This window comes from Schistocerca americana, chromosome 5 (assembly GCF_021461395.2).
Source record: "Schistocerca americana isolate TAMUIC-IGC-003095 chromosome 5, iqSchAmer2.1, whole genome shotgun sequence".
Taxonomy (NCBI): Eukaryota; Metazoa; Arthropoda; class Insecta; order Orthoptera; family Acrididae; genus Schistocerca; species Schistocerca americana.
This window is the reverse complement of record NC_060123.1, coordinates 64,440,425-64,465,485: the sequence shown is the minus strand read 5'-3', so window position 1 is coordinate 64,465,485 and position 25,061 is coordinate 64,440,425. Positions and strand designations below refer to the sequence as shown.

The window sequence follows — 25,061 nt, the reverse complement described above, 5'->3', positions numbered from 1 at the left end:
GGAAGATTACAGCAATGTACTGGGTATAGCTGCAGATTGTGAAGTCATGGTGTCTGACTTCATGAAAAGCAGTTTCCATTTATTTATTTATTTTTAATTCACATTTGTGTTTACTAAAAGATTCTGAGACTTTCTTGTTAATTTAATAGAAGTATGTTCTGTAATACTAAATGTTATGTGTGTATAAGAGCTCTGTTTCACAGGAGTGAGTTTATTCCATTATGTGCACATGATAGAGAGTATGGGCAGATGAACATTGTTTTCCTTATCACTGCTTGATTCGATATCAATTCAATATTTATTTATTTATTTATTTATTCATACAAAAATCACATCACAGCTTAATACCCATGACATCACAGAAACATCACTGTTTCGTGCATGAACTCTTGAAATCTATTGAAAATGAACAACATTAATCATGCAGTAAAGCTGATATAGACAGCATTAAATATCTCTCCAAAATGTGTCTTCTAATACGATTGGTAGTGGTGAAGTGACAGGAAATGTGATATTTGTGGATAAATATGCTATAATGCCTATAGATTTCATCTTGAAGTCATCTGCTGGTGTTATTTAGTAGTTGATTATGAAACGGATAAACTTTTGGGTAGAGTGTAATATTGCCCCCCCACACACCATTAAATTTTAGTTTTGGTGACAGCCTGGGGTCTAGCTTAGTTACGATCGCTAAATGTCTCTACCTTACTCAGACACGCTTGTATTAGAACATTGTATTTGGTCAACTCTTTTCAAAACACATACACTGTAGCTTTTTATAAATCTACCTGTTTCATCCGTGTATTACCAACTTTGGCAATCTGATTCTACTTTTATCCAAGTGAGTACTGTAAAGTGATATATGTTATAGTTTGATGGAAGCAGACATCATCTGTATCTGTATCTGATCAGAACAGTTGATGAGCAAATTGAACTTGGGATTACATTCATTACGTATGTTTCAGATAGAATAATTATTTCTGAAAAATATTGTTGTTAGTAGAGGATATAAAACAGTATGTCACATCAGGGATCTAGTAGTGGATATTGGCTATCATAATGTGAAAGTTGATGACTGGCTCAGCATTAATACTGCACAAGTGAAGTATTGCTCCTACTTCTGCCACATCATGTATCTGCCTCATTGAAACATAAAAATGAAAACAAGTATCAGTAATCAGATGATAATATAACAATATGAGAAAATTGACATTTTGATTTTGTATCACCCCTTTAAAATGTTTGATGATTATTAACTTCACCTGTATTAACTAAGGGGAAGGATATGTTCATAAATGTTCTTGACTCTGTAGTCCACCTTCCAGAGATCATACTTAGTCTGTACCATTCTGCTGATAAACTGAAGTCTTATCATCTGTAATATAGTTATTTACATGTAGTTACTCTATTCCGTGCAAATTCACGGTACCACTCCTCAGTGTTTAATTATTGGCAAGGAATATATTGTCAGCAATGTGATTAAAAACTATCAATGTTGTAACATTTACTGAGCTGCTATTACAGTTATCTGTCAGATAAAACTTAAATGTCTCTGTCATGTTTCAGTCGTAGACAACAAACCGATCCTCTCAGTCTTCCAGATAATGCTGTTGGAGCACATTGCGATGTGCCGACTGGTGATGGGAAACAAGTGTCTAGCTTTGCAAGAAATTGCACAGGCGTGTATGCTCTGCCAGCAGCAACCACGGCTGCTGCAGACCCACAGCTCACAGATGCATACGTTGCTTGGCCTTTATTCAATGAGCATGAACTGTTTGGAACAGGCTGAGGATCAGTTTATGGCTGCACTCAAGGTTAAGTCTGGGACCAACAGCAGTAGTGATGCTGCAACGCCGCCTCAGGTAAGCCCGATGTCACCTGTATAGTGTCAGCCAAACCACATTATGTAGTTATTTACTGTTTCTACTCTTAATGTTTCTGCTCTTAATGTATTCTTGACACACTTCCTGTAGATATTTAAAGGTTATAGACTGAAGACAGGAAAGCAAGGTGGAATGTTTTCAGCCCAGCAATGAAAACTTGACTTTTAGATAGAAAAAGCATTTTAGATCCTTTTAGGTCACAACTTTTTTCAGTGTTTTCCCAGTGAGTAAACTCCATTTCTGTAATGTGATTCCAAAACTTGAGAGAGATATCCATTGACAACTACTGCATTTCATTTCATCAGACCTGAAATGCTTTACACTCAGAGACTGGATTACTGGTAGAAATACAGTGTGTCACAGACTTAAAGAGGCAATTTTTTTGAAACCCCATAACTGCCTCCCACTATGATGTAGAAGTTTGAAATGTGGCTCAAAGGTGCCCACAACCATCCTCTGCAATGGTGGAAAAGTGTGGCACCCTTAGGGTCAACAGTGCTTCAAACAGAAAGATGTCGACACGTGTGTGTGTGTGTGTGTGTGTGTGTGTGTGTGTGTGTGTGTGTGTGTGTGCGCGCGCGCGTGTGAGGGGGGGGGGGGGGGGGGGGGGAGTCTGAGCTCATTAGTTCATCAGAGGCGTAAAATGCGTTAATGATGTCACATTGGCACCAAATTTCACCATATTCTGACCAACACCACTGTGGATGTGTCACAATGGAAAGTTTCTCACACTTCCTCTTTCCCACATTTCACCCCTTCTTTTGACTGTATGGTATTCTGGATACGGATCGTAATAAACAGTTCCCAAGTTTTCTATATACACATATATTTTACCATAAAGACTGATACACATGAACACTGCATGAAGTACAAAGTCAGACTGAATTAAACATGGCCGGCTGGAGTGGCCGAGCGGTTCTAGGCGCTACAGTCTGGAGCCGCGCGACCGCTACGGTCGCAGGTTCGAATCCTGCCTCGGGCATGGATGTGTGTGATGTCCTTAGGTTAGTTAGGTTTAAGTAGTTCTAAGTTCAAGGGGACTGATGACCTCAGACGTTAAGTCCCATAGTGCTCAGAGCCATTTGAACAATTTTTTTTTAATTAAACATGGTGGCTCGTCAGAGCAGTTAATATTCCAAAGATTGTGATTTGTGTGTGCGATGTGACCTATCGAAGCCACACAGCACCCCTCCCATAGTACGGAGTACAGCCTATGAGCCCTGACGGGGATCGTGTGAGTTTCAGCGTCGGGGTGCGTTGTGCAAAGGAGCAGGTGCACTACTGGAAGCTCCATCTCCGTCGGGTCGGCATGCAGAGGGCGGCCGCTGGTCCATCTCATAATCCAAAAACCAGCAGGGGAGGGAGTGATGCATCGGCCATCTCGGGAGTAGTGGTGTGGGAGAGGAGGCGGCGTGTGAGCGTGCCTTTCCCGAAAGCAGACTGAGTCGTCCGGAGAAATGAAAGCTCAAACACATGACGGGGTCGCACTCTTGTGGGAGGGACAACCTGTGCACTATCTTGATATTGAGTTCCTCGGTGAGGGTCTGGTCTGTGCTGTCGGTGAGCCGTACAAGCACACTATTATCTAACACCATAACCGACCCGTCGTCGACGCGGTCAGGTGGTATGTTGCAGTGGAAAAGGAAGGACGGGGCCTCCGTGTCTCTAGTACCTGAAATGTCTTCAAAACCTGTGAATGGGGATGATGATGCCATGCCTGAGGAACCTGCGAACTGCGGTGGTGAATCGTTGGACGGAGAAAACCCAACCGTAGGTTTAACGGACTCGTTAGCAGGTTTGTCAAAAGAACATGTGCTCGGGCAGTCCGACTGGGTCGGCAGAGAGGTGTCAGTCTACAAAGGCAGGCTTGAGCCTGTGTAGAGAAATAGTTTGCAGGCAATCTTTTATCATAATGTTGAACATTGTCTCGCTCCTCCGGAGTACTTCGAAGGGTCCAAGGTAAGGGGGTTGTAAGGGTTGTCTGACAGAGTCGTCCCTGAGCATGACGTGTGAGAAAGAGCTGAGTGCGGTCGGCACGTAAGTGTCAGGTGGGGAACGGCTGACAGGTGGGTGTAGCCGGGTGTTTCTAAAGTGTGGACGCATCCTTCCGATAAAGTCTGGGACGGAGGGGGAATCCTCGGGATCTTGTTGGAGAATTAGTTCCCCAGGTAAAACCGGTTTTTCGCCGAAAACGAATTTGGAAGTCGTCCCACGTTAATCTGGTTTACATGTAGAACGTAGGCCCAGCAACACCCAAGGAAGTGCCACGGACCAGAGACAGTTGTGGTACCTGAGTGCAGTTTTAAGGGTGCGGTGCCATCGTTCCACCAACCCGTTGCTTTGTGGGTGGTAGGCTGTCGTCTGGATCTTTTTAGTACCGCAAAGATTACAGAGAATCGTAAAAAGTGCAGATTCGAACTGTCGACCCCGATCGGTTGTGACGGTGGACGGACTGCTGAACCTAGTGATCCAAGAAGAAACAAATCCTTTGGCCACAGTTTCTGCTGTGATGTTGGGTAAGGGGACGGTTTCCACCCAATGAGACATTGGTCTATTGTGGACAGGATATACCTGTGGCCCTCCAACGGAAACAGGGGATCGATAAGGTCGATATGTACATGACGGAAATGTTCCTTAGGGATGTCAAACTTGCTGAGTGGTGGAGAGGTATTACGTCCTATTTTGTTTCGTTTAAAGGAAATGTAGCTGCATGCCTGTGTTTGACAGTCCCGTTTCACATCTTTCCACACAAAACACTTGGTGACGAGGCGACTGGTGGCTCGGACACTGAGGTGGGTAAGATTATGCAAGGCATTGAAAACCTGTCGGCGCAGCGTGGGCGGGAGCGCAAGGCCGCAGAATGCCCATAGAAGAGTCACACCACACTTCATCCAAAATGCCAGGGAACTTAGCCTTGGCAAACATGAGCAAAGACTGTGGGTCCGTGAGCAGAACCTGAGTGTCCTTGTCAAAAGCCTGTAGAGCAGCGAGGTCGGATAAATCAACAATACTTGAAACAACATTGATCTGCGAGAGGAAATCAGCGTATGTTCTCCGTGCCTTTGACATAGCGTACATCTGTAGTAAATTGAGAGACCACGTCGAAGTGGTGGAAATGTCGGGGGCGGGAATCCTGTGGCAGGTTGCAGAAGGCGTCCGCCAGCGGTTTGTGATCAATAAGAATGAAGAAAGGACGTCCCTCGACGTCAGTGCGTAAATGCTTGACGGCCTCGTACACTGCCAGAAGCTCTCTATCAAAAGCGGAATATTTCTTCTGTGCTGTAGACAGTTTTTTGGAGAAGAAATGAAGTGGTGATATGTGTCACCTTTGCTCTGTTGTAAAACTGCTCCGACTGCGATGTCGCTGGCGTCAGTAGTGATAAACAAATTGGCAGACGGATCAGGGTGGGTGAGTACGACTTCGTGAGCTAAAGCTGTTTTAAGAGCCCTGAAGCCTCTAGCATAGGTTCAGTCCAAAAGACTGGTTTAATGCGCGAATTTTGTTTGCCAGAGAGTGAGTCCATCAGCGGGGTTTGCACAGCAGTGGCAGAAGGTAGATGACGGCAGTAGTAATTTATAGTACCTAGGAAACATCTGAGTTCTTTGTATGTAGCTGGGGGTGGCAATGACGGGGTTTGGGAGGCTGTATTCTGTCTATGAAGATAGTGTAACCTAGAAGCGTCACAGAAGACTGATGCAATTGGAATTTTTCTTTGTTGACCTCGACACCGTTGGATGCCAAAGTCTGGAGGACCTGGGATAAATGATCTTCGTGGTCTTCCGTCGATTTGCTGAAAATGAGTATGTCATCCAGATATGCGAAGCAGAACTCAAATTGTCGTAAGATTGAGTCAATGAAGTTGTACTGGAACGAACCGAGCGACGTGATGATCGCAGTCTTTGGAATGTCTTCAGGTGCTACAGGTTTCTGGTGATAAGCATGTTTGCAGTCGATCACACTGAAGATTGTGGCGCCCTATAACATATGAATTTATGTTTGGCACGGGGTAATTATCCATGACAGTGCGAGCATTTAAACGTCTGTAATCACCACACATTCGAAAAGAACCATCGTGTTTGGTGACGAGCTGAATTGGTGAAGACCAATTGCTGACCGATGGCTGTATAATGCCTGCCTCCAGTAGTTCGTTAATTTACTGCTGGGCCACACGCAACTGAGGACCGGCAGAGGTAATTATCTTGTCTGTCGTTCCATCAGTGACGGAAGAGACTGAGAACTGCACACGAGGCTGAGTAACATTCTGACGTGGAGTTTTGGGACGAGTGGGGCGCGATGACACGTAGCCATTAGCACTAGTGGGAAAGAGCAGCACGAAAGTCACATGCCCATTACGCGAGCGTGGTGTGCGCTCGTTTGTAGAGGTCGGCAGCACGGAGCGGAGTGGGGTGCGCAGCAACTGTCTGTTGTAAACTTTGCCTTGAGTAACCGGCCCGGGTGAGAGAGGCGCTGGCGTCACGCGAGGGACAGTAATGGCCGCCGAGTTGCTTGGCTGGCATGCGGGAGAGGGGGAATGTTTATCAACAAGCGGGGCGGCTGCCTGCATAGTGGGCATGGTCATGCTATGTGAGCGACTGTTATTAGAGACACTGTTTGAAACACGAGGCACTGTGCGTAGTGGGCACTTGGGTGGTGCAGAGGTCACTGAATGTGAATCATCACATGCAGTGAATGTTTTTGAACTAACCTGATGAGTGTTTGAACTGATGCTTGTTGATGAAGTTCGATCCAGGGAAGGAACAACGAATTGCAGTTTCAACAGCAAGGTGCGGGCCGCAGCGAGCTCGTAAATGTGAGCAATGCATTGTTTCAGCTCGTCGTTCTCCCGGCGGAGGTGCACTGCTGAGTTGTATTCTGAAAGTAGGTTAGTGATGCAGGTGACAATCTTGCCCGCGAGGGCGGAACACACGTGAACTAAATCCCATGTTGAGTGGAAACGGAATGAGGAGTATGGGTGCCGGAGCACAGTATCTGAGTGTTAGACGAGTGGTGTAACACTGAACACTGGACTACGTTCGGGGAGAGCTTGTAATGGGACAGGAAAGGAAACGCCAAGATGGGGATAGGTGCACCATCACTTTCACAGGACCGACAGTTTGTAAAGTTGATGCGTTGACAGCTCGTAGGAGAGACTTTGTCGGTGAAAATTTGGTAGGAGCCAACAATCAAGGTATGATAGACACGTCAGCGCCAGTGTCAATTAGGTAGACAAACTGCGATGAAATGTCTGTCACATATAAACGACCGCTCGAGCAAGGCGACAAGTGGATGGAGTGCAATGTTAGAGGACGCCTGTGAAGTTACCCGCAGGACACAGTGTCACTTAGTTCCTGCGGTCGGGGTTTGGGTGTTGGCAAGGTAACCTGCACTTCTTGGCCTCAGCCCCCAAAAAATCTTGTGGTACCAACAGTACGGATGAACCGGATGTGGCGGTGGCAGTGACTGTGATAGCGGGGGAGGCTTGTCCTCGTTGATCTGTTCTGGGACATAAACCAGGACATATGGAGTGTGAGTGAGTCTTGAGTGCTCGGAAAGAGGAGATAGAGAACGAGTACTGCCTGGTGGCGTAGAAGGCGTGGAAGCGAAACGGGCCCTGCCCCTGCCTGCAGACGACCAGTAAACAGGAAGTGTAGTGTCACACAGTGATGGGGGATGAGCTGGGTGTTTCTGGTGAAGGAGCACATACAGCTGATCTGCAATGTGTAGGCAAGAACCGATAGACTCGAAAAAGTGCGGCAGTAGGTGTAGCTGTTGGTTGGTAGGTAACTTGGCAGACCATACCGCCCACAGAGTGACGTCTGGCATCGTGTGTTCACTCACGAGTAACCTGAGGTGGCACCAAAGTTGTAACGGAGTGCGGTCCCCCAGGTGCTCCTCGCACAGAATCTTGATTACCAATGCCTGTGGCGAGCAAGCAGTTCGGTCCAATACAGTTTTCTTGCCGAACTCGTACTTCAGTGGTGGTGGAGGTGAAAGTAGAAGCTCACAAATTAAATCAGAGTGGACGTGAAGGTGTGTGACCAAACATAGGAACTTGGAGTTGTCATCAGTCACTTGATGCAGCTTGAAGAGGTGCTCCACCAGTGCGAGCCATGAAACTGGATTGTCCTCGTATTGGGGAGGTAGCTTGGGTAGGCGGCCTGGAGGTGGAGGCGTAGGTGGTTTCGGCGTGTCTTGGAAGGCCTGCGGTCCCGCTGCACAAGAGTTCATGCTGAGATCCGGCATCACCAGAGCGTAAATGTTACTAGCACACACGTTCGGAACAACGGCTGGTTATAATGTCTCCGAAGACACCCGAAAACACGACGCGGCAGGCACAGTCAATACCATGGGAGCGAACAGGTGAGCGACACGTAATGAGGGCCCGTACACTGGACCAGAAATTGTGGGAATAGCACTGACATTGTCCAACTCGGAAATGACAAGGAAGGCCGGCACAGCAGACGCAGACAGTACTGCGGAAGGAGCGAGCGGTTGTATGGTTGGAATCAAGTCCCCTGTTGGTGGGGTGGGGGGGGGGGGGGTCATTGTCCTGGAGCTTAAAGTGGCAACAACGAGAGTTTTCCGCGCACACTGGCCATGCACGTTTCGTGGTAGGACCATAATACGCTGGTGAAACCTGTTGGCGGTCGCACTGTCGTAGTACAACATTGCTGGGTGAAGTGGCTATGTTGGGTGCATTCGTACTCACATGGTCGCGAAACTGGGCCGCCGCTCCAGTGGTTTGCTCTGGCAAATTGGATGCATAAAAATGTCTGTTACTGATTTGTGAGGAAGGCGAGGCTGGCGTAGCTTGGTAATAGTTGACTGTGTGTGCGTTTTGCACAAATGGCGGTGTTGCACACGGCACTACTGTCACTGACGTCGTGGCGCGTAGAGGATCAAAGCATGTGTGCGAATTTCGGTCCCTTTGAACTTTGTACGAGTGATCGATCGTCACACTATTTAGAAGATCATCCACTTCACTTTTCACTTGTTGCTGTGCATAGTCTGGCGAAACAAAGCCCGAGTCCATTGTTTGAGGTAACTGCGTAACACTCGGTCGTTGTGGAGTTGCTAAAGTAGAGGTTATCCTCGTCGAAGATCATAGATCATTGTCCGTTAGCTGCGAAATAACCGGTGGTGGAGGGTTGTGTTGGCCTGGTCGTAAGAGCTGGGCCTCCAAATCTTCATTAAGAATGTTAGGTGATGTAGGTAAGGCATCGGACGTGAAACCTGTTGATTCTATACGACCGGCGCGGGAGTCGTGGAAGACGTAGAACTTTTTGTCTGGGGTCACCAATATGGGATTCTGGATATGGGTCGTAATATAAGTAATAAACAGTTCCCAAGTTTTCTATATAAACATACATTTTACCATAGAGACTGATACACGTGAACACTGCATGAAGTACAAAAGCAGACTGAATTAAACATGGCGGCTCGTCAGAGCAGTTAATATTCCAAAGATCGTAATTTGTGTGGTCGATGTGACCTATCGACGCCACAACTGTGATGCCCAGACTTGAAACGTTGCAGTTTCCTTGTGGGAGGCTGAGGGAAACATTTTAGACACAGCGCCCCTCAGAATCGACATAAAAGGAATCAATGAAACCATTCTTACCTTGGGGTATTGATTCCCACACATTTTGCCATGGAAAAGACATTTTGCTGTGCGATGAGTAACAGGACAGTGTCCTTGATATAACACTGCTGATATCCCCCAGACGATTCAGCCCTTCTCTAAGGACACCATGGGTCTGCAATACCACTGAATGTGATCACACCCCTTTCAAATGCAGTTTGAGTACAACTTTTGCTTAGTTCTACAGTTTGGAACCACTCGTGACCATTAGGTAAAATTTGAGCGTGACCCAAAGCAACAAAAGGTGTTTATGTGCTTTTTCAGCCCTCCAGTTTCTCACCCTCCTGTGTCCTGTGTCATGGGGGGAATGCAACATTAATAAAAGCATAAGTAAAATGGCAAAAGTCCGTCTAAGATGCCCCTCCACTCCATCAACACTGTCGGTGCCATCCACACACTTTTCTTAAGCACTTTAAAAATGTCACTATACAGAGACAGCCATTAGTGATTCCTGTGTGCCAGCATGACAGGCATCTCTTCATGCTATCACCTAGAAATCAGTGGATGGCTGTCTCAGTAAAAGGACATTGTAAAAGTGTCCAACAGATGTGTGTGGCTAGTGCCCAGAGTGTTGACGAACTGGGGGGGTGGGACGTGGTATCTTAGTGACCCTTTGCCATTTTATTCTCACAATTGTCAATGTTACACCCCCCAATGGTCACGCCATTGGCAGGTGCAAAACAGGAAAAAGCAAAAACACTCTTTTCTGCTTTGGATCACTTTAAGATTTCATCAAATGTTGATGGTGTTAGGACAGCAACCAGCCACAAATTTACTTTCAGTTCCTTTATTCAAAGGCTACCGTTACCGGTTTCGAATCGTTGTGATTCATCCTCGGACAGTTTACATGCTTTCTTTATGACATGTGGTGTGTTTTTTACATATTAATTGTCCTAAAATATAAATAATACATAATTATAAACACGCCACACACAGATGGTTGCATTACAGATTTTCGTTGCATGTGACTTACGTGTGGTCCCACCCTGTATACCAGGGTAAACATTACGGTCACACTATGCTCCAGCGGTCAGAACATGTTCAGTTTAGTTCCAGCACCATGGCATGTTTAGAGTAGAGTTAAATCGTATAGGGGTGTCAGCAATATCAAACATTGTCAAGAACACTGTCCTGTTGCTCAACACACTGCGCGCTGTCATTTTCAACTATAAAAAGTGTGGGAATCAACACCACATGTGGGATGAATTTCTTGAATCACAGAGCATTTGACTCTTGTTTAAAACTTAACACTTTGAGGACGAGCCACTTAGAAGAATTTTGAGCTCAGGAGACCAGAGCATCATTATTTTAAATTTACTGGCACATTTGTGTGATATATCTTAAAGGATAACACAGGCAAAAAAAAAAGATGAATCTTACATGTGAAAGCTTAGCTTCTCTTGTAACTACACTATGTATATTAATGTAAACAATTAACATTTTCTCTTTGTGTGTTCATGCTACTTAACAGTGATCTTGCTATTCGCTGACTACAACACATGTGCTATGCTCTGAATATCTGCTGTCATCGGCTGGCGAGATCACGTGGCACGAGATATGATTGGCTTACAAAAGGGGATCGCACTCTCATTTTCAACACTCCAGAAAATGACATGCTGTGTTTGGTGGAACTCAAATTTATACTTTTGTAATACGAGGATATGCAGCATATATGTTGCTGTGAATCAAAGGGCTTTCCAAACTCCCCCCCCCCCCCCCCCCCCAGTCTCTCTCTCTCTCTCTCTCTCCCCCCCCCCCCCCCCCCTTTCCCCCATTAAAGGTCTTTCCAAAACTTCGCTCCCTTTTTTTCCCATAAAGTGCCAGGAAGTTCTAGGCCATTGTATAAAATGTTACCAATTCAAAGGATTGACAAGTTTTACAGTTCCAGGGGGAAATCTACGGAAAAACCTACTGTCACTTAGCACGGAAAAAGTGCACTTTTGCCTGGGAAAACGTATATTTTTTTTACCGGCATATCTGGGAAAAATCCAGAAATTTTTTCCTTGTCCATGTAGACACCCTGTTCCTGGATCTGTAATCATCACTGTTGACACCACTTCCCTATACAGCAACAACCTTCATGGCCATGGTCTTGCTGCTGTTGAACACTACCTTTTCCAATGTCCTTCAGACTCCAAAACCACTATCTCATTCCTCATGCACCTTACTAACTTCATCCTAATCCACACTATTTCTCCTTTGAAGGGAAGGTATACAAAGAAATCAGTGGCACAGCCATGGGCACTCACAAGACACACTCCTTTGCTAACCTGTTTATGCGCTGTTGGTAATGTAGGTGGATGGCATAGCTTATCTTTAATCAGAAAGATTCCAAACAATAAGTAATAAAATGATATTTATTAAATATGAAGAAATACTCAACTTAAATGATGCTTCTTCTTGTGAAATATCCAGCACAATAAGATATTTGAAATTATTAAAAGCCCCACAAAATATTTAAGTCCTGTCACTGTGCCTCTGAGTGATGCCTACATCGAGTCCAGATCTGTCCTTTGATGCCTAAGGAGCATAAGTCTCAGAGACAACTGATGAACACTGCAGCTAGTAGACTCTGCAGTAACTTGAGACTGTACATGGTTCGGCACACTAAGAGAACTGTCCACTGTAGCTCAGTGCTCTAGCATTTAACCAGGCATCAACCAATCGCTATCCATGCAGGTGATGCCCCATGGATTGGCAGATGTGGCCACTGGTGGATCTCGGTGTAGTTCATACTGCCAACCCATACAGCTGCTGCGTTACAAGTGTTTCGAGCACAACTTATCAATTGTGATGCTGTACTCTCTGGAGTCATGAGTACCATCACCACATGGGTCATCTAGAGGGAACTGTCTTAGCCTACCAAAACAACAAACCCCTGGTCTAGTTCAGGTTCATTGATGACATCCTCATGATCTGGACTCACTGCCTAGGTAATGTATCCATCTTCTCTTCCATCTCCTTCACCTGTTCCTCCTCAGTGCAGTGTGCTGCCTTCTTGGATGTTGCCCTCCACCTCTCGGATGACTCCATCCTCTCCTCTATCCATATTAAACCCATCAACCAGCAACAGTACTTGCATTTTGACAGCTGCCATTCCTTCTACACCAAAAAGTCCCTCCCATACAGACTAGCCATCTGGGAATAGCATATCTGCAGTAATAAGATCTCCCTTGCCCATCAAGGCCTTTTCACTAAGGCCTTCACAGATAGGCACTATCCCCTATACCTAGTCCGCAAACAGAACTCCTGTGCCATTTCCCCATACACCCCCAGCCCTCCCATGACCCCACAAGCATCAACTACAAAAGAGTGCCCCCTCTGTCACCCAATACACCCTGGACTCGAACAATTGTACCACATCATCGGGGGCTTTGATTACCTATCATTATGCCCTGAAATGTGGACACCATATCGGAGATCCTTCCCACACCTCCTAAAGTAGTGTTCTGTTGCACACCCAACCTCCGCAATGTCCTAGCGCATCCCTATGCCACTCCCAATCCCAACCCTTGCCACAGGGATCATACCCCTGTGGAAGACACAGATGCAAGTCTTGCCCAGTCCACTCACCCAGCACTCCATGTTCCAATTGTCACAGGCTTGTCCTACCCCATCAGCGACCAGGCCACTAGTGAAAACGGCTGTGTCACTTACCAGCTCTGTTGCAATCATTGCACAGCTTTTTGTATGGGTATGACAACGAACCTGAATGGTCACCAGCAAACTGTGAACACCACATTGTACAACATGCAGCTGAACATAACAAGCTTGATTTCATTGGCTGCTTCACAAACCAAGCCATCTGGAGTTATCCTTACAACACATTCTCCACTTCCAAAATTTCCAGACCTCAACCTGTGGTAACTTACTGTCCTAACACCCTCCACCCAACTGTTTCCACCTCGTCTGTCCTATCACCTACTCCCTATTCACATCCTCTCACTCTCATTGTGTGCCGCCCTCTTCCAGCGCACCTGCCTGTCTTTCATCTGCCCTACACGTCTCCTTTTCCATGCCCCCCCCCCCCCCCCCTATACTGCACTTGATAGTCTTGTCATGCTGCCTTCTGTAGTCCCTGTGCTATCCCTGCCCCTCTTCACACTGCGGTTCAGCATGGCAGTTGCATTCCAAATCTATTCTTTCCTCAACATTGTTGATATTCCAACCTCGATTTTCCAGTAGTTTAGGGTGTATACACTCTGGGACAACTGAGATATCTATGAAAACCCCTGAAATCTTTTAGAATTTTGGGAAGTTTTCATTGTCTTAGTTACCAGTATTTTTTATTATTATTATTTTTATTTTTTATTTTTTAAATTGTAAGAAGTGATTTTGTGACAAAGAATTTTACTGTAGCCTGCTGCTGCAGAAATAATACTGCAGCAATAAAACATTAATGATAGAATAACACTAAAATGAAACTCAAGTCACAAAGAAAACATGCAATTTACAACAAGAGAACACAGTGCACACACTAGCATCTGGCAACAGGAAAGTGTATCAAAGACTATGCGACACTTTGTAATAACAAACTTCTTTCGATGTGTCTTTCTTGTGGACCTTGTTTTGATGAGTGTGATTTCACAACTGCTTACATTTCTAGCAGGTTGTGGGAAAATATTGCAAATGGTGGTTTGAGAAGCGTTATTTTCAAAGGTAAAATTTTTTATGCAAGATGAATTATGTTGCACAGGATAGTGTTCAATGAATTCCTTAAATCACAGAACGTTGGATTCTCATTCAAAATGTAACACTGAGGATCAACCACTTACAAAAATTTTGGGCCCAGAAGACCAACCATTTATGTCATTCAGAATGAGATTTTCACTCTGCGGCGGAGTGTGTGCTGATACGAAACTTCCTGGCAGATTAAAACTGTGTGCCGGATCGAGACTCGAACTTGGGATTAGGAGGCAAAATAAGCAGGTACAAAGAACAGCCTTGTTTAACATTTTGATTGTAAATTAAATGCCATGCTGATAAACAATTTGTCCAACCGTGCAATCACAGAAAGCTGGGATGGAGCCCATAGCACATGGAGGAAGATTTATCATAAGTTTACTTGATGAATTTTTGCAGAATTTCTCAAGCAGGTATCATTCACCCCTTGGCTGTGTGCCCAGAGCAAGGTTTTGATGGCTTTGAGCACTAGTTCTGGAGCAATTTTCGTTAAAAGATTCTTTGAACATTATTTGCACTGTCCGGTCAGAAGTCTTGTCAGTATCTGATGCCCCAGCTTGAAGGTGTAGCATCCTAGGAAGACTCTTGGTTCAACCTTAGCCTCGTAATGCCTTTTTATTTCCATGAATGGTCACACAGTGGTGTAAGGAAAGCATTATTTCTATAATTGACGCTTAAAGAGAAGAGTTATGTTTATACATGTTGACAACTTGCAATTAATATGATAAATGTCTGTGTGCTGAAACACTCACAAGTAATCAGACAGCCATTTCTATCATGAAGCAAAATACAACTTCTGTCCTATTTTAAGATGGTGTGCTACAATCTTTGTGTAGGTACTGGAACATCAAAATATATAGAAAGGGGGTACTTATTAACATGATGGTTCAAATTGAATCAGTAAGTTCCATTTGAATGGTAATTGCAATTTTCCATGAATCACAGGGAGCACTTCGGTAACAGACTGAAAGAAGTAGAACAGCCTTCAGAAATATTACGAGAGAGAAGCATTCTGTAGAGTTGTCTAGCCCATTGTATTTGAACCTTGGGGCATAGTTCAGGTCATTGCTCCAACTGTGATAGAGTTGAGGGAAGATGTTTTGCTTAAGATGATGATCTAAAATACTCCCGCCCTCCCCCCCTCCCCCAATATGTGTGTGTGTTGGGGGGGGGGATGCATGTGTACATCTGTCCGTCCGTCCGTCCGTCCGTCCAGTGGTCCCTCATTCTCCCTGTGTCCAGGAATTTTTTTTTTTTTTCCAGTGTTTTGAAGTATTTTTCCAGTATTAGGCAATATATTTTCGTTCATGGATGATCTGCTCTCTGCGTACCAGTCCATTTTTACTTGTGTGTTGACCAATTTTTCTTCTTTGGCTAGTGTTTTTTCTCTCTGTAGTGAGTGCCTAATGTAGAAACTGTAGGGTAACTTTGGAAGATGCCACATGAGTTTATGTTAGCAATAAAGTGTTAGACTGTGACCGTGATGATGCTGCTATCGTAGTCCACCACACAAAATAATTATTTACCCATTATACGTAAATTCATAGACTGGAGTTCTCTTTAACAAATTAAATTCAGACTGAGTCACACAACATATGATATCTCTTGTGATACTATCATAAGAGAAGTCAGTCTGGAGACTTTAGAAAAGAAACTGCTTAAAATAGATATCCAAGCTCAGTGTTCTCTTTTTCAGCATTGTTCATTAGGGTTGAAGAAATCTTCTGTCTGTGTATTCCTTCAAACTGCAATTCTTGATGAGGCCTCTCTGCACTTGCTCTGACATCACATCATCATCAGCTACTGCACCACAACGTCACCCATAGCCCGACAAATACCTCAAACGGAATGTGCACAAAATGAAACAGAGACAAATATCTACAATACATAATGAAACTTGCAGAATAACATCATATGACATGAATTATTACAAGAATAATACTGTAACTACAGGTTTACTCATTCATATATGTCATCAATGGAGCAACAGAAATTTTAGTGTGATACATTCACATATATTCCAGGTTTTTATGTCTCAAAATTTCTATGCCCTTTCATCTGCTGCCCCTGTGAACCTGTAAATGTAACCAATTTCTATATTTCTAAAGTGACAGAAACAATTACAAATATTATACATTTAGTTTTTTTCATATTGTATGTAACACTTATTAGCTAGACCCACAACCTATTTAAAGAAATGGATCAAAGAATCCTCTTTTATTGTGACCTCAACATAAAATTGTTCTCTCTTCTTTATAACTGTAATTAATGTGCAACTTTATGTTCATCATAAACATATCCCTGTAATGTCTAACTGACTGAGTTAAGTTTATTGTATTAAATGAAGACATCTTTGTCAAAAGGTCAAGGTCATTTGTTACAATCAACTAGTAAAGGGTTATTGATTCAAACATCCAGTGTCTCGCAAGAATCTGACAGCTATTTGTTATCTCAGATTGAGAAATTGTTTGTAGAAACCTTCAAGAGATTGTGAGGATGTTACACACCAACAATCCATAGAAATGTATCATTTTTGTTAAAAATTGTGAGTAAACTTGCTGCTACTTTTGTCTTTTCACTTTTCACATTCAGAATAGGAACATTATATGAATACACTTGATATTCACTAAATAGATCAGAAGTCGTCTGAGGACACACTGCCCTACAAAAGTTACATAAAATATGCTTACTGTAAACTACCTTGTGGAGAAATACAGGATTATTACAAATGATTGAAGCAATTTCACAGCTCTACAATAACTTTATTATTTGAGATATTTTCACAATGCTTTGCACACACATTCCAAAACTCAAAAAGTTTTTTTAGGCATTCACAAATGTGCGATATGTGCCCCTTTAGTGATTCGGCAGACATCAAGCCGATAATCAAGTTCCTCCCACACTCGGCGCAGCATGTCCCCATCAATGAGTTCGAAAGCATCGTTGATGCGAGCTCGCAGTTCTGGCACGTTTCTTGGTAGAGGAGGTTTAAACACTGAATCTTTCACATAACCCCACAGAAAGAAATCACATGGGGTTAAGTCGGGAGAGCGTGGAGGCCATGACATGAATTGTTGATCATGATCTCCACCACGACCGATCCATCAGTTTTCCAATCTCCTGTTTAAGAAATGCTTCTGCTTTAGCCTTTTCCGTAAGATTTTCCAAACCGTTTAGCTCCCTGCTTGCTTTATTCGTCGACTTCCGCGGCTACACGTGAAACTTGCCTGCACGCGTTCAACCGTTTCTTTGCTCACTGCAGGCCGGCCCGTTGATTTCCCCTTACAGAGGCATCCAGAAGCTTTAAACTGCGCATACCATCGCCGAATGGAGTTAGCAGTTGGTGGATCTTTGTTGAACTTAATCCTGAAGCGTCGTTGCACTGTTATGACTGACTGATGTGAGTGCATTTCAAGCACGACATACGCTTTCTTGGCTCCTGTCGCTATTTTGTCTCACTGCGCTCTCGAGCGCTCTGGCGGCAGAAACCTGCAAGTGCGGCTTCAGCCGAACAAAACATTATGAGTTTTTCTAAGTATCTGTAGTGTGTTGTGACCATATGTCAATGAATGGAGCTACAGTGAATTTATGAAATCGCTTCAATCATTTGTAACAGCCCTGTATAAACCCTTGCCATTTCTACATATTCAAGCAAATGTTCCCCTAAAAAACTTGACGTGCTACAGTACAAAACTCAAAGTTGTACACAAATTTTTAGTTCTGAAAGGGTACCTGAACTCTTGGCATCATTTTTGGGGAGAGCATTGTTGTCTCAGAACATGGCTTACATTGGAGAGAGACTTGGAAAGGATTTATGCTTCTTTGCATCTTGTTAGTAGCGACATTGATAATTTTCTCGATAGCATTGGGTGTCCCAAGTCGTCATTGATAAAAACAAGAGTTCCTTGCCATAAGGGATACTTTCTATCTCTTATTTTCTATCTCTTATGCAAGTACACATTGATCTCTAGAATGTAAACAGTCTCTCTCTCAGGTCTGTCACACCTACACATATCTTATGCACAAACCATAAAACATCTCCATCAGAGCAAAACCCTTTTAAGGGTAACAAAATGATTTAGTTCCCTGACTGTCCGGGAACTGCATATTAACCATGAACCTCAAAACTCGCATACAGTATATCACTCTTATTGCCACCCTGTAACTAGGGCACAAACACAGCATTCTCCTACCAGCAACATGTAACCGCATTAGAAATTAGGTGCAATACTGTCCCACCATGTGTAAGCCTATGTTAGTGCATTCTCATAATCTCCAAAAATGTCTGATATGCATAAATATTATCTCTTCAGGTGTCCGGTATTTCTTTAGAAGTTGATATTTCCTGTACTGTAAATTTTTAAGTTTGTAAATCAATTTTAACTTTGATTTACTTGGGTATGAACAGCCTCATATTCTGAATACTGTAAATTCGTTTTTCCTTTCGTGAACTTATATCGGCAAGCACAGTCGCCTTAGGATGAGGCATACTTCTCGTAATGAATGGTCCCTCATGTAAAGGACAGAACTTTGTGACTTCTTAGTAACACTTGTTCTCTTACATTGAACCATACTGGTGTTCCTATTTACCGTCTTTTTCTTTTATTTCCATCCATACAGGTTGTAGCTTTCTTCATCAGATATAATGTTACTTTCTTAGATCAATATTTGATCACTACAAGAATGCATTTCATTCCTCCCTGCCCTCTAGGCACTGGACCAACATGAATCACAGCCACAAAATCCCAAAGAGCTTATCACTCGTATGACCATTATCACTATTCTAAGTTTTCTACTTCTGCAGTTGTTCCCACTTGAAAATCTACCTCATACCCACAGCAGCTTACACCAGGCAGACCACTGGAAGATCCTTTAACATTGAAGGCAGAACAACGTATGGAACCACACAGTTGTTCAGCAACTAACATGTTTATTGCATGTCTTTTTACGTAGGAATGACACTAATTAAATTGGCTGAGTGTATGAATGGACACAAAAAACTTTCCATTTCCTGTAGTTCTCAATTGCACTAATCATTCCACTTTACGTTCCTCTTCCTCTTTTTACTTTACCTTACCACCACACTTTTCTGTTGCAGTGAGGGCCATATTCAGTTTTTCAGTAACCATTCCAAAATACTTGTTAAAAATATTGTGACATGCACACATTTGTTAGCAGTGTATTATTTGCTGCTCCTCATTTCTCATTCAACCAGTCTGCTCCACTGTATCCCATATTTTATTTATTTTGATACTTTATGTGACATTTTTATCCTCACAAAAGTAATTTGCTTCAGTATCTGTCTTACTTCCTTTCTGTATTTTGCAGTTTTCCTTGCAATGTACTAAGGCATCATTATCAGAGCTGCCTCTAACTTAGTTTTTATCTTACAAGATACGTTAAATCCTTTGTACTGAATTACTTGTAGAAGAAAGTAAGTTTTCAAGTATGGGAGGACTTTGTTAACAAAGTGTTATTTTTCATTCATGTAATGAGTACTATGTACACCATTGCAATTCATTTCTGTATACATCATTCCAATTTATGTCTTTGAAGAGTTTCCAAAAATATCAGTTTTTGGTTTACCAACTATTCTCCTGAACTCAAATTTAATAGTTTTTGAATCTTAAATAAGTATTAATATTTAACTTAAGGAAATGCATGTCATGCTCTGAGAGGCCATTGACTATTTTTTTTGTAATATATTGTTTTTTGTTAGACCTTTCTGTAAGAACACTGATAATCTTGACTAAAAGCCAAAAAAACACACACACACGCACCACTGCACATAATCATTTACTTTTTGTTGCATGAGCTTCTACACCAAAGTAAATGATCTGAAGGAAAATAATAATTTCTGGTGAATGTTACATAAATAAGTATGAAAATATCTAGCTTGGCAGTTTCAGGAGTTTAGCACTGGAAATATTCCATTCAGTGGGAAATCCCAGACCTTTTCTTCTCTTATCATTAGGCAATTGTTGTACGATTGCTAAAACTCCACAACTGATGCCAGCTTGTCTCTTTCATTCGAATGCAAACCCCCCACCCTCAAAAAAAAAAAAAAACCCTGAGATGACCGTTTGAATTTGGGAGCCACGCACGCATTTCTCTCTCTCTCTCTCTCTCTCTCTCTCTCTCTCTCTCTCTCTCTCTCTCTCTCTTTTTCCTTTCTTTTTTTTTTTCTTCGCCCTAAAACTATAGCTGTTATAAACTGTGTTGCTGAATGATGTTTCTGAAACTATTGCATTCTTGTTGTGTGTGTGGTAGTATCACAAATACTGGCTGTGGATATTTGCATGTTCCATTTTGTGTGTACAGGCTTTGTTTCTCCCTGTTAGCGGTTCTCTTGAAAATGCACGAAGTTTTGATGCCAGATAGTGAGATGGCTCCCAATAGAAACTGTGTACCAAATAAATGCTTTATGCATCACCTTTATGTATGTTGATGTAATATACATAGAAGTACCAACCTTATGCATTAGTTGCATTTTACTTTCCAGACATCTCAGGACCGTGAGCTGTGGACTTTCGCGAATTTAAACTTGGCTATAGTATATCTGCGAGCGAAACGAGAAAAGGAGCTTACTGCTCTGTTGGAACGAATAAATCCAGAGAACTTACCAACACATTCCCACAGCCTTCGAGCAGCAGCTTATTATGTGCAGGGTCTTCAGTCCTTCTTCCAGGCCAGGTACAACGAGGCAAAGTAAGTACATCAGTAGTTTCAGTTGTGTAACGTAATGAACTAAAATATGAAAAGGCAGTACAAGAACTACAGTCTTGGCCTGCCCAAGGCATGTAATTGAGCCCCTCTCAGTATTTATCCTATCTTACTGTGATGGAAATTATACTTCACTGTCAATATTTAATTTGTTATTTTTGAATGCTAATGACAGAAATGAAGATGTATTTATAGCAGTAGTGCACCGCCACTTTGTACTTAATTGTCGTGACATAAAATTTAGTAAGAGTTTCCTGACATGATGTGAAGGAATATTAAAACTCTTAGGAATGTTGCTAAATTAATTCTTCACTTACAGGAGATATCTCCGTGAGACACTGAAGATGGCAAATGCTGAAGATTTGAATCGTTTAACATCATGTTCATTAGTTTTGTTGGGCCACATATTTCTTTCTTTGGGAAATAGTCGCGAAAGTATGAATATGGTTACCCCCGCCATGCAGCTAGCGAGCAAGATACCGGATGTCCATGTTCAGCTCTGGGCTTCAGCTATCCTGAGAGGTGAGTCTGATCTGTAATTAACTCTTCTCTAAACTCTTAGCCCAGTTTACTTCTATTTGGGAACAGTAGTGTAAAACAATCTGAAAAAATAGTTTTTTGATAAAATCAATGTCGTGTTTTTTTAGTGGATGGTAACAATGCTAAGATGTGTAACGAGTTTTCTCCATTGGAGGCTAGAAAAATAAAATAATGCACTTGGTAAAAAGATACATGGAGATTGTCATAACACGTCATGTTTAATTAGTTACCGTGTTAATTAAAAATTATGTTTTACATAAAAATTCATGACTGAATGTTGTTTGTACTGCTTTTGATTACAAATCAATGTGTTTTTAATTTGGATCTTAAGTCAATTGTAGGGCTTATTTCTGTCACATGACATGACTAACAAAATCAAGCAGGCAGTAAAAAATGGAAAATGGCAAATTATGTACACATACTGAACTTCAAAGAAAAGTAATTGGTAATAAACAAACCATGTGTAAACAAGTTAGGCACTCACAACAGTACTTCACTTTCATCGAAAAGCAACAGCATGTACCTTGTTGATGTAGGTGAAACCTGTTTCTGTCTTTCAGCTTTTGGGCCTTGAACTTTGTGTCTTGCATTCCTTGAGAACATCCACACTTTTTTCAGGATCACAGCATTCCATATAGTTTGTTCAGAAAATGATACTTTGCAAATGTACTGCTCATTTGCAACCAAAAACCTCAAGTGATAAGTGTAGGAAAATGAATAATCTAAGAACTGGAAAGCAAATACAAAAAGGAATTGAAAACATAGGTATAAGCAATTGCTGAGAGGTAACTCTGCTCCCAGTGATGTATAAAACCCTTCCAAAAGCTTTACAAAATAGATCAGATGACCGAATAACAAAAGTGTTGAGTCAGCAACAGACAGACGCAAAAGAGAAAGAAAACAGCTTTCAGGACAAATCCATTGCTGAGCTAGAGTACGCAAGTGCATGTATATGTACGTCTGCCCCTGCACTGTATCACGTGGACACACATTACTGGGACTGAGTTGCGTCAGGTGGACTAGGGTGTGGTGGTGGTGGTGGTGGTGGTGGTGGTGGTGGTGGTGGTGGTGGTATCAGGTGAGGGGAGGGATGGGGGTAGAAGTAAAGGAAGAGGGGTTGTGGATGGGTAGCTAGCAGCTCAGAAGGAGGAAGCAGGTTTGCTGGATAGGACTGCAATAGAGGAGCGTGTCAGGTGCACAGATTAGGCATGTGATACATGGGTTTCGGAGCTGGAGAATTGTAGTGCACAATGAAGGTAGCATGGAGTGGGGACATGGCATACATTGTGTGAGAACAGTGGGGTAGTAGAGATTAAGGCCAGGAAAATTGCAGGAGGGCTGGATGTGTTGCAAGGACAGCTCAGAAAAGATGTTGCTGAAGGAAAGGGTCCAGATGGCTTGAGTTGTAAAGCAGTTGTGGAACTCAAGCACATTGTTCTCAGCTGAATGTTGTGTTACTGGGTGGCCAACTTTGTTCTTGGCCACAGTTCAGCATTGGCCATTCATTCTGGCGGACAGCAGGTTAGTTGTCATAAAAAGCTAAGCAGTCAGTGCAAGGTTTTCTCTACCTCTCTTCCAAGATTCACTGTAAAAAGCTGTGCAATGTTTGCAGCAGAGTTGGTAGATGACATGGCTACTCTTACACGAGGTCCTGCCTCTGATGGGATAGAATAAGTTTATGTCAGTACTGGAGTAGGAAGTAAAGGACTGGGTTGGAAAGTGCTGGATGTGTGAATTGGGCAGGTCTTACATCTCTTCCACAATCCCTGTGCAAGAGTTTGGGAGCGGGATTGCATCCTGGCAGGTGGAACACAGTGAGGTGGTGATTGTGTTGAAATGGGTAGGTAAAGGCAGAGAGAGACAGGAGTGGGAACAGGGGTTGGGGATGGGTAGGAGCAGCTTGAGGCAGGCAGCAGGTTTGCTGGCTGGGAATCTGGGAGGGGAGGATGGCAGATGCACAGATTAGGCATGTGATACACGGTATCGGAACTGATGGCGTGCAACGTACAATGAAGGTGATGTGGAGACATGCTTTGCAAGGAGTCACAGAACAGTGAAAGGGAAAACAGTTGCGTAGCTGCTAGGGGAACAGTGGTTAGTGGAGTTTGAGGCCAGGAGAGTTACAGAAAGTAAGGATGTGATGCAAGGACAACTCTCGTGTGCATGGTTCAGAAAAGATGATGCAGGAGGCAATGATCCAGATGGCTTAGGTTATGGAGCAGTGGTTGAACTCTGAGTATATTGTGTTCATCTGCATGTTGCCACCATGTGGACAACTTCGTACTTGGTCATTGTTTGACAGTGTCCTTTCATTCTGGTGGACAGCTGGTTTATTGTCATACTGACATAAAAAGCTATGCAGTGATTTCCGAGATACACTTTTACGTGAAATATGAAAATCATTTGAAATTAAAACAACTGTGAGGCATGGGGATGGACAGAAGAAAAGGGGATAAATGAAGTGAATCTTGGAAGAGATAGAGAGTACTTAATAATTGACTGCTTAGCTTTTTCTGATGATTTAGCGATTTTAACAGAGAACTTAAAAGATGCAACAAAATAGACAAACATTTTCCCAGAGGTAGCAGAAAAAACGGGATTACAAATTTGGATTGAAAATAGTACACATGACAAACATTAAATGTGCATCAAAGTGTATTTCTTCAAAATATGGGAAAATACTGGAAGTTTCAGAATTCAATATGTGGAAAAATTTCAGAATTTAAATAATTGGAAGCAGTAATCGAACCAAATGCTCAGCACAAAGCAGCTAACATAAAAAGGCAGAAAAATGGAAATGAAAATTGAGGCACTAAAATGTGGTGATTAAAATTGAGTCGTCTTATGCCTCAGAATTCCTCGCCATAAACACAGCTGAACAGTTAAATAACATGCAGAAGAGTAAAAAATAATTTTAAAAAATTTGGGTTCAAAGTATAAAAATGGGATTTGGAAACAGAATCAATGAGGTGGTGAATGAAAAAACTGAGAATGAAATAGATACAACGAGAAAATGGAGGATTAGATTTTATGGTCACATAAAAAGGATAGAACACAAGAGACCAGCAAAATAATATTCAACTTGTTTGTCAAAAGTACAAAAACACTAATTTTGTGGTTCATAGATGAAGGCAGATCTACAGGCATTAGGAATAACAAATATGCAGAAAAACATAATTTGAGGAAAGAGGTACAAAAAGTCTTGGGTTTCAAGAAGAAGATATAAAGCAAGAGAAGAGGGACATGGGCAGAAGAAAGAGGAGATAAGCGGAGAGCAAGAATGAAGTAGTATATGGAAGAAAGGAATTGTTGTTGTTGTTGTTGTTGTTGTCGTCATCGTCATCTTCAGTCCTGAGAGTGGTTTGATGCTGCTCTCCATGCTACTCTATCCTGTGCAAGCTTCTTCATCTCCCAGTACCTACTGCAACCTACATCCTTCTGAATATGTTTAGTGTATTCATCTCTTGGTCTCCCTCTTCGATTTTTACCCTCCATGCTGCCATCCAGTACTAAATTGGTGATCCCTTGATACCTCAGAATGTGCTCTACCAACTGATCTCTTCTTCTAGTCAAGTTGTGCCACAAATTC

General features: G+C 42.6%; 1 protein-coding gene across 1 annotated transcript in view; it reads left to right on the top strand.

Moving 5' to 3' along the window:
• The window catches only part of LOC124616030 (MAU2 chromatid cohesion factor homolog), a 184,144-nt gene that overhangs the window by 132,373 nt on the left and 26,710 nt on the right, over positions 1-25,061 (top strand). The window contains exons 7-9 of the mRNA XM_047144248.1: positions 1,567-1,862; positions 20,712-20,917; positions 21,252-21,454. Coding sequence (XP_047000204.1) covers positions 1,567-1,862; positions 20,712-20,917; positions 21,252-21,454 — 705 coding nt within the window. The remainder of the gene's footprint in view (positions 1-1,566; positions 1,863-20,711; positions 20,918-21,251; positions 21,455-25,061) is intronic.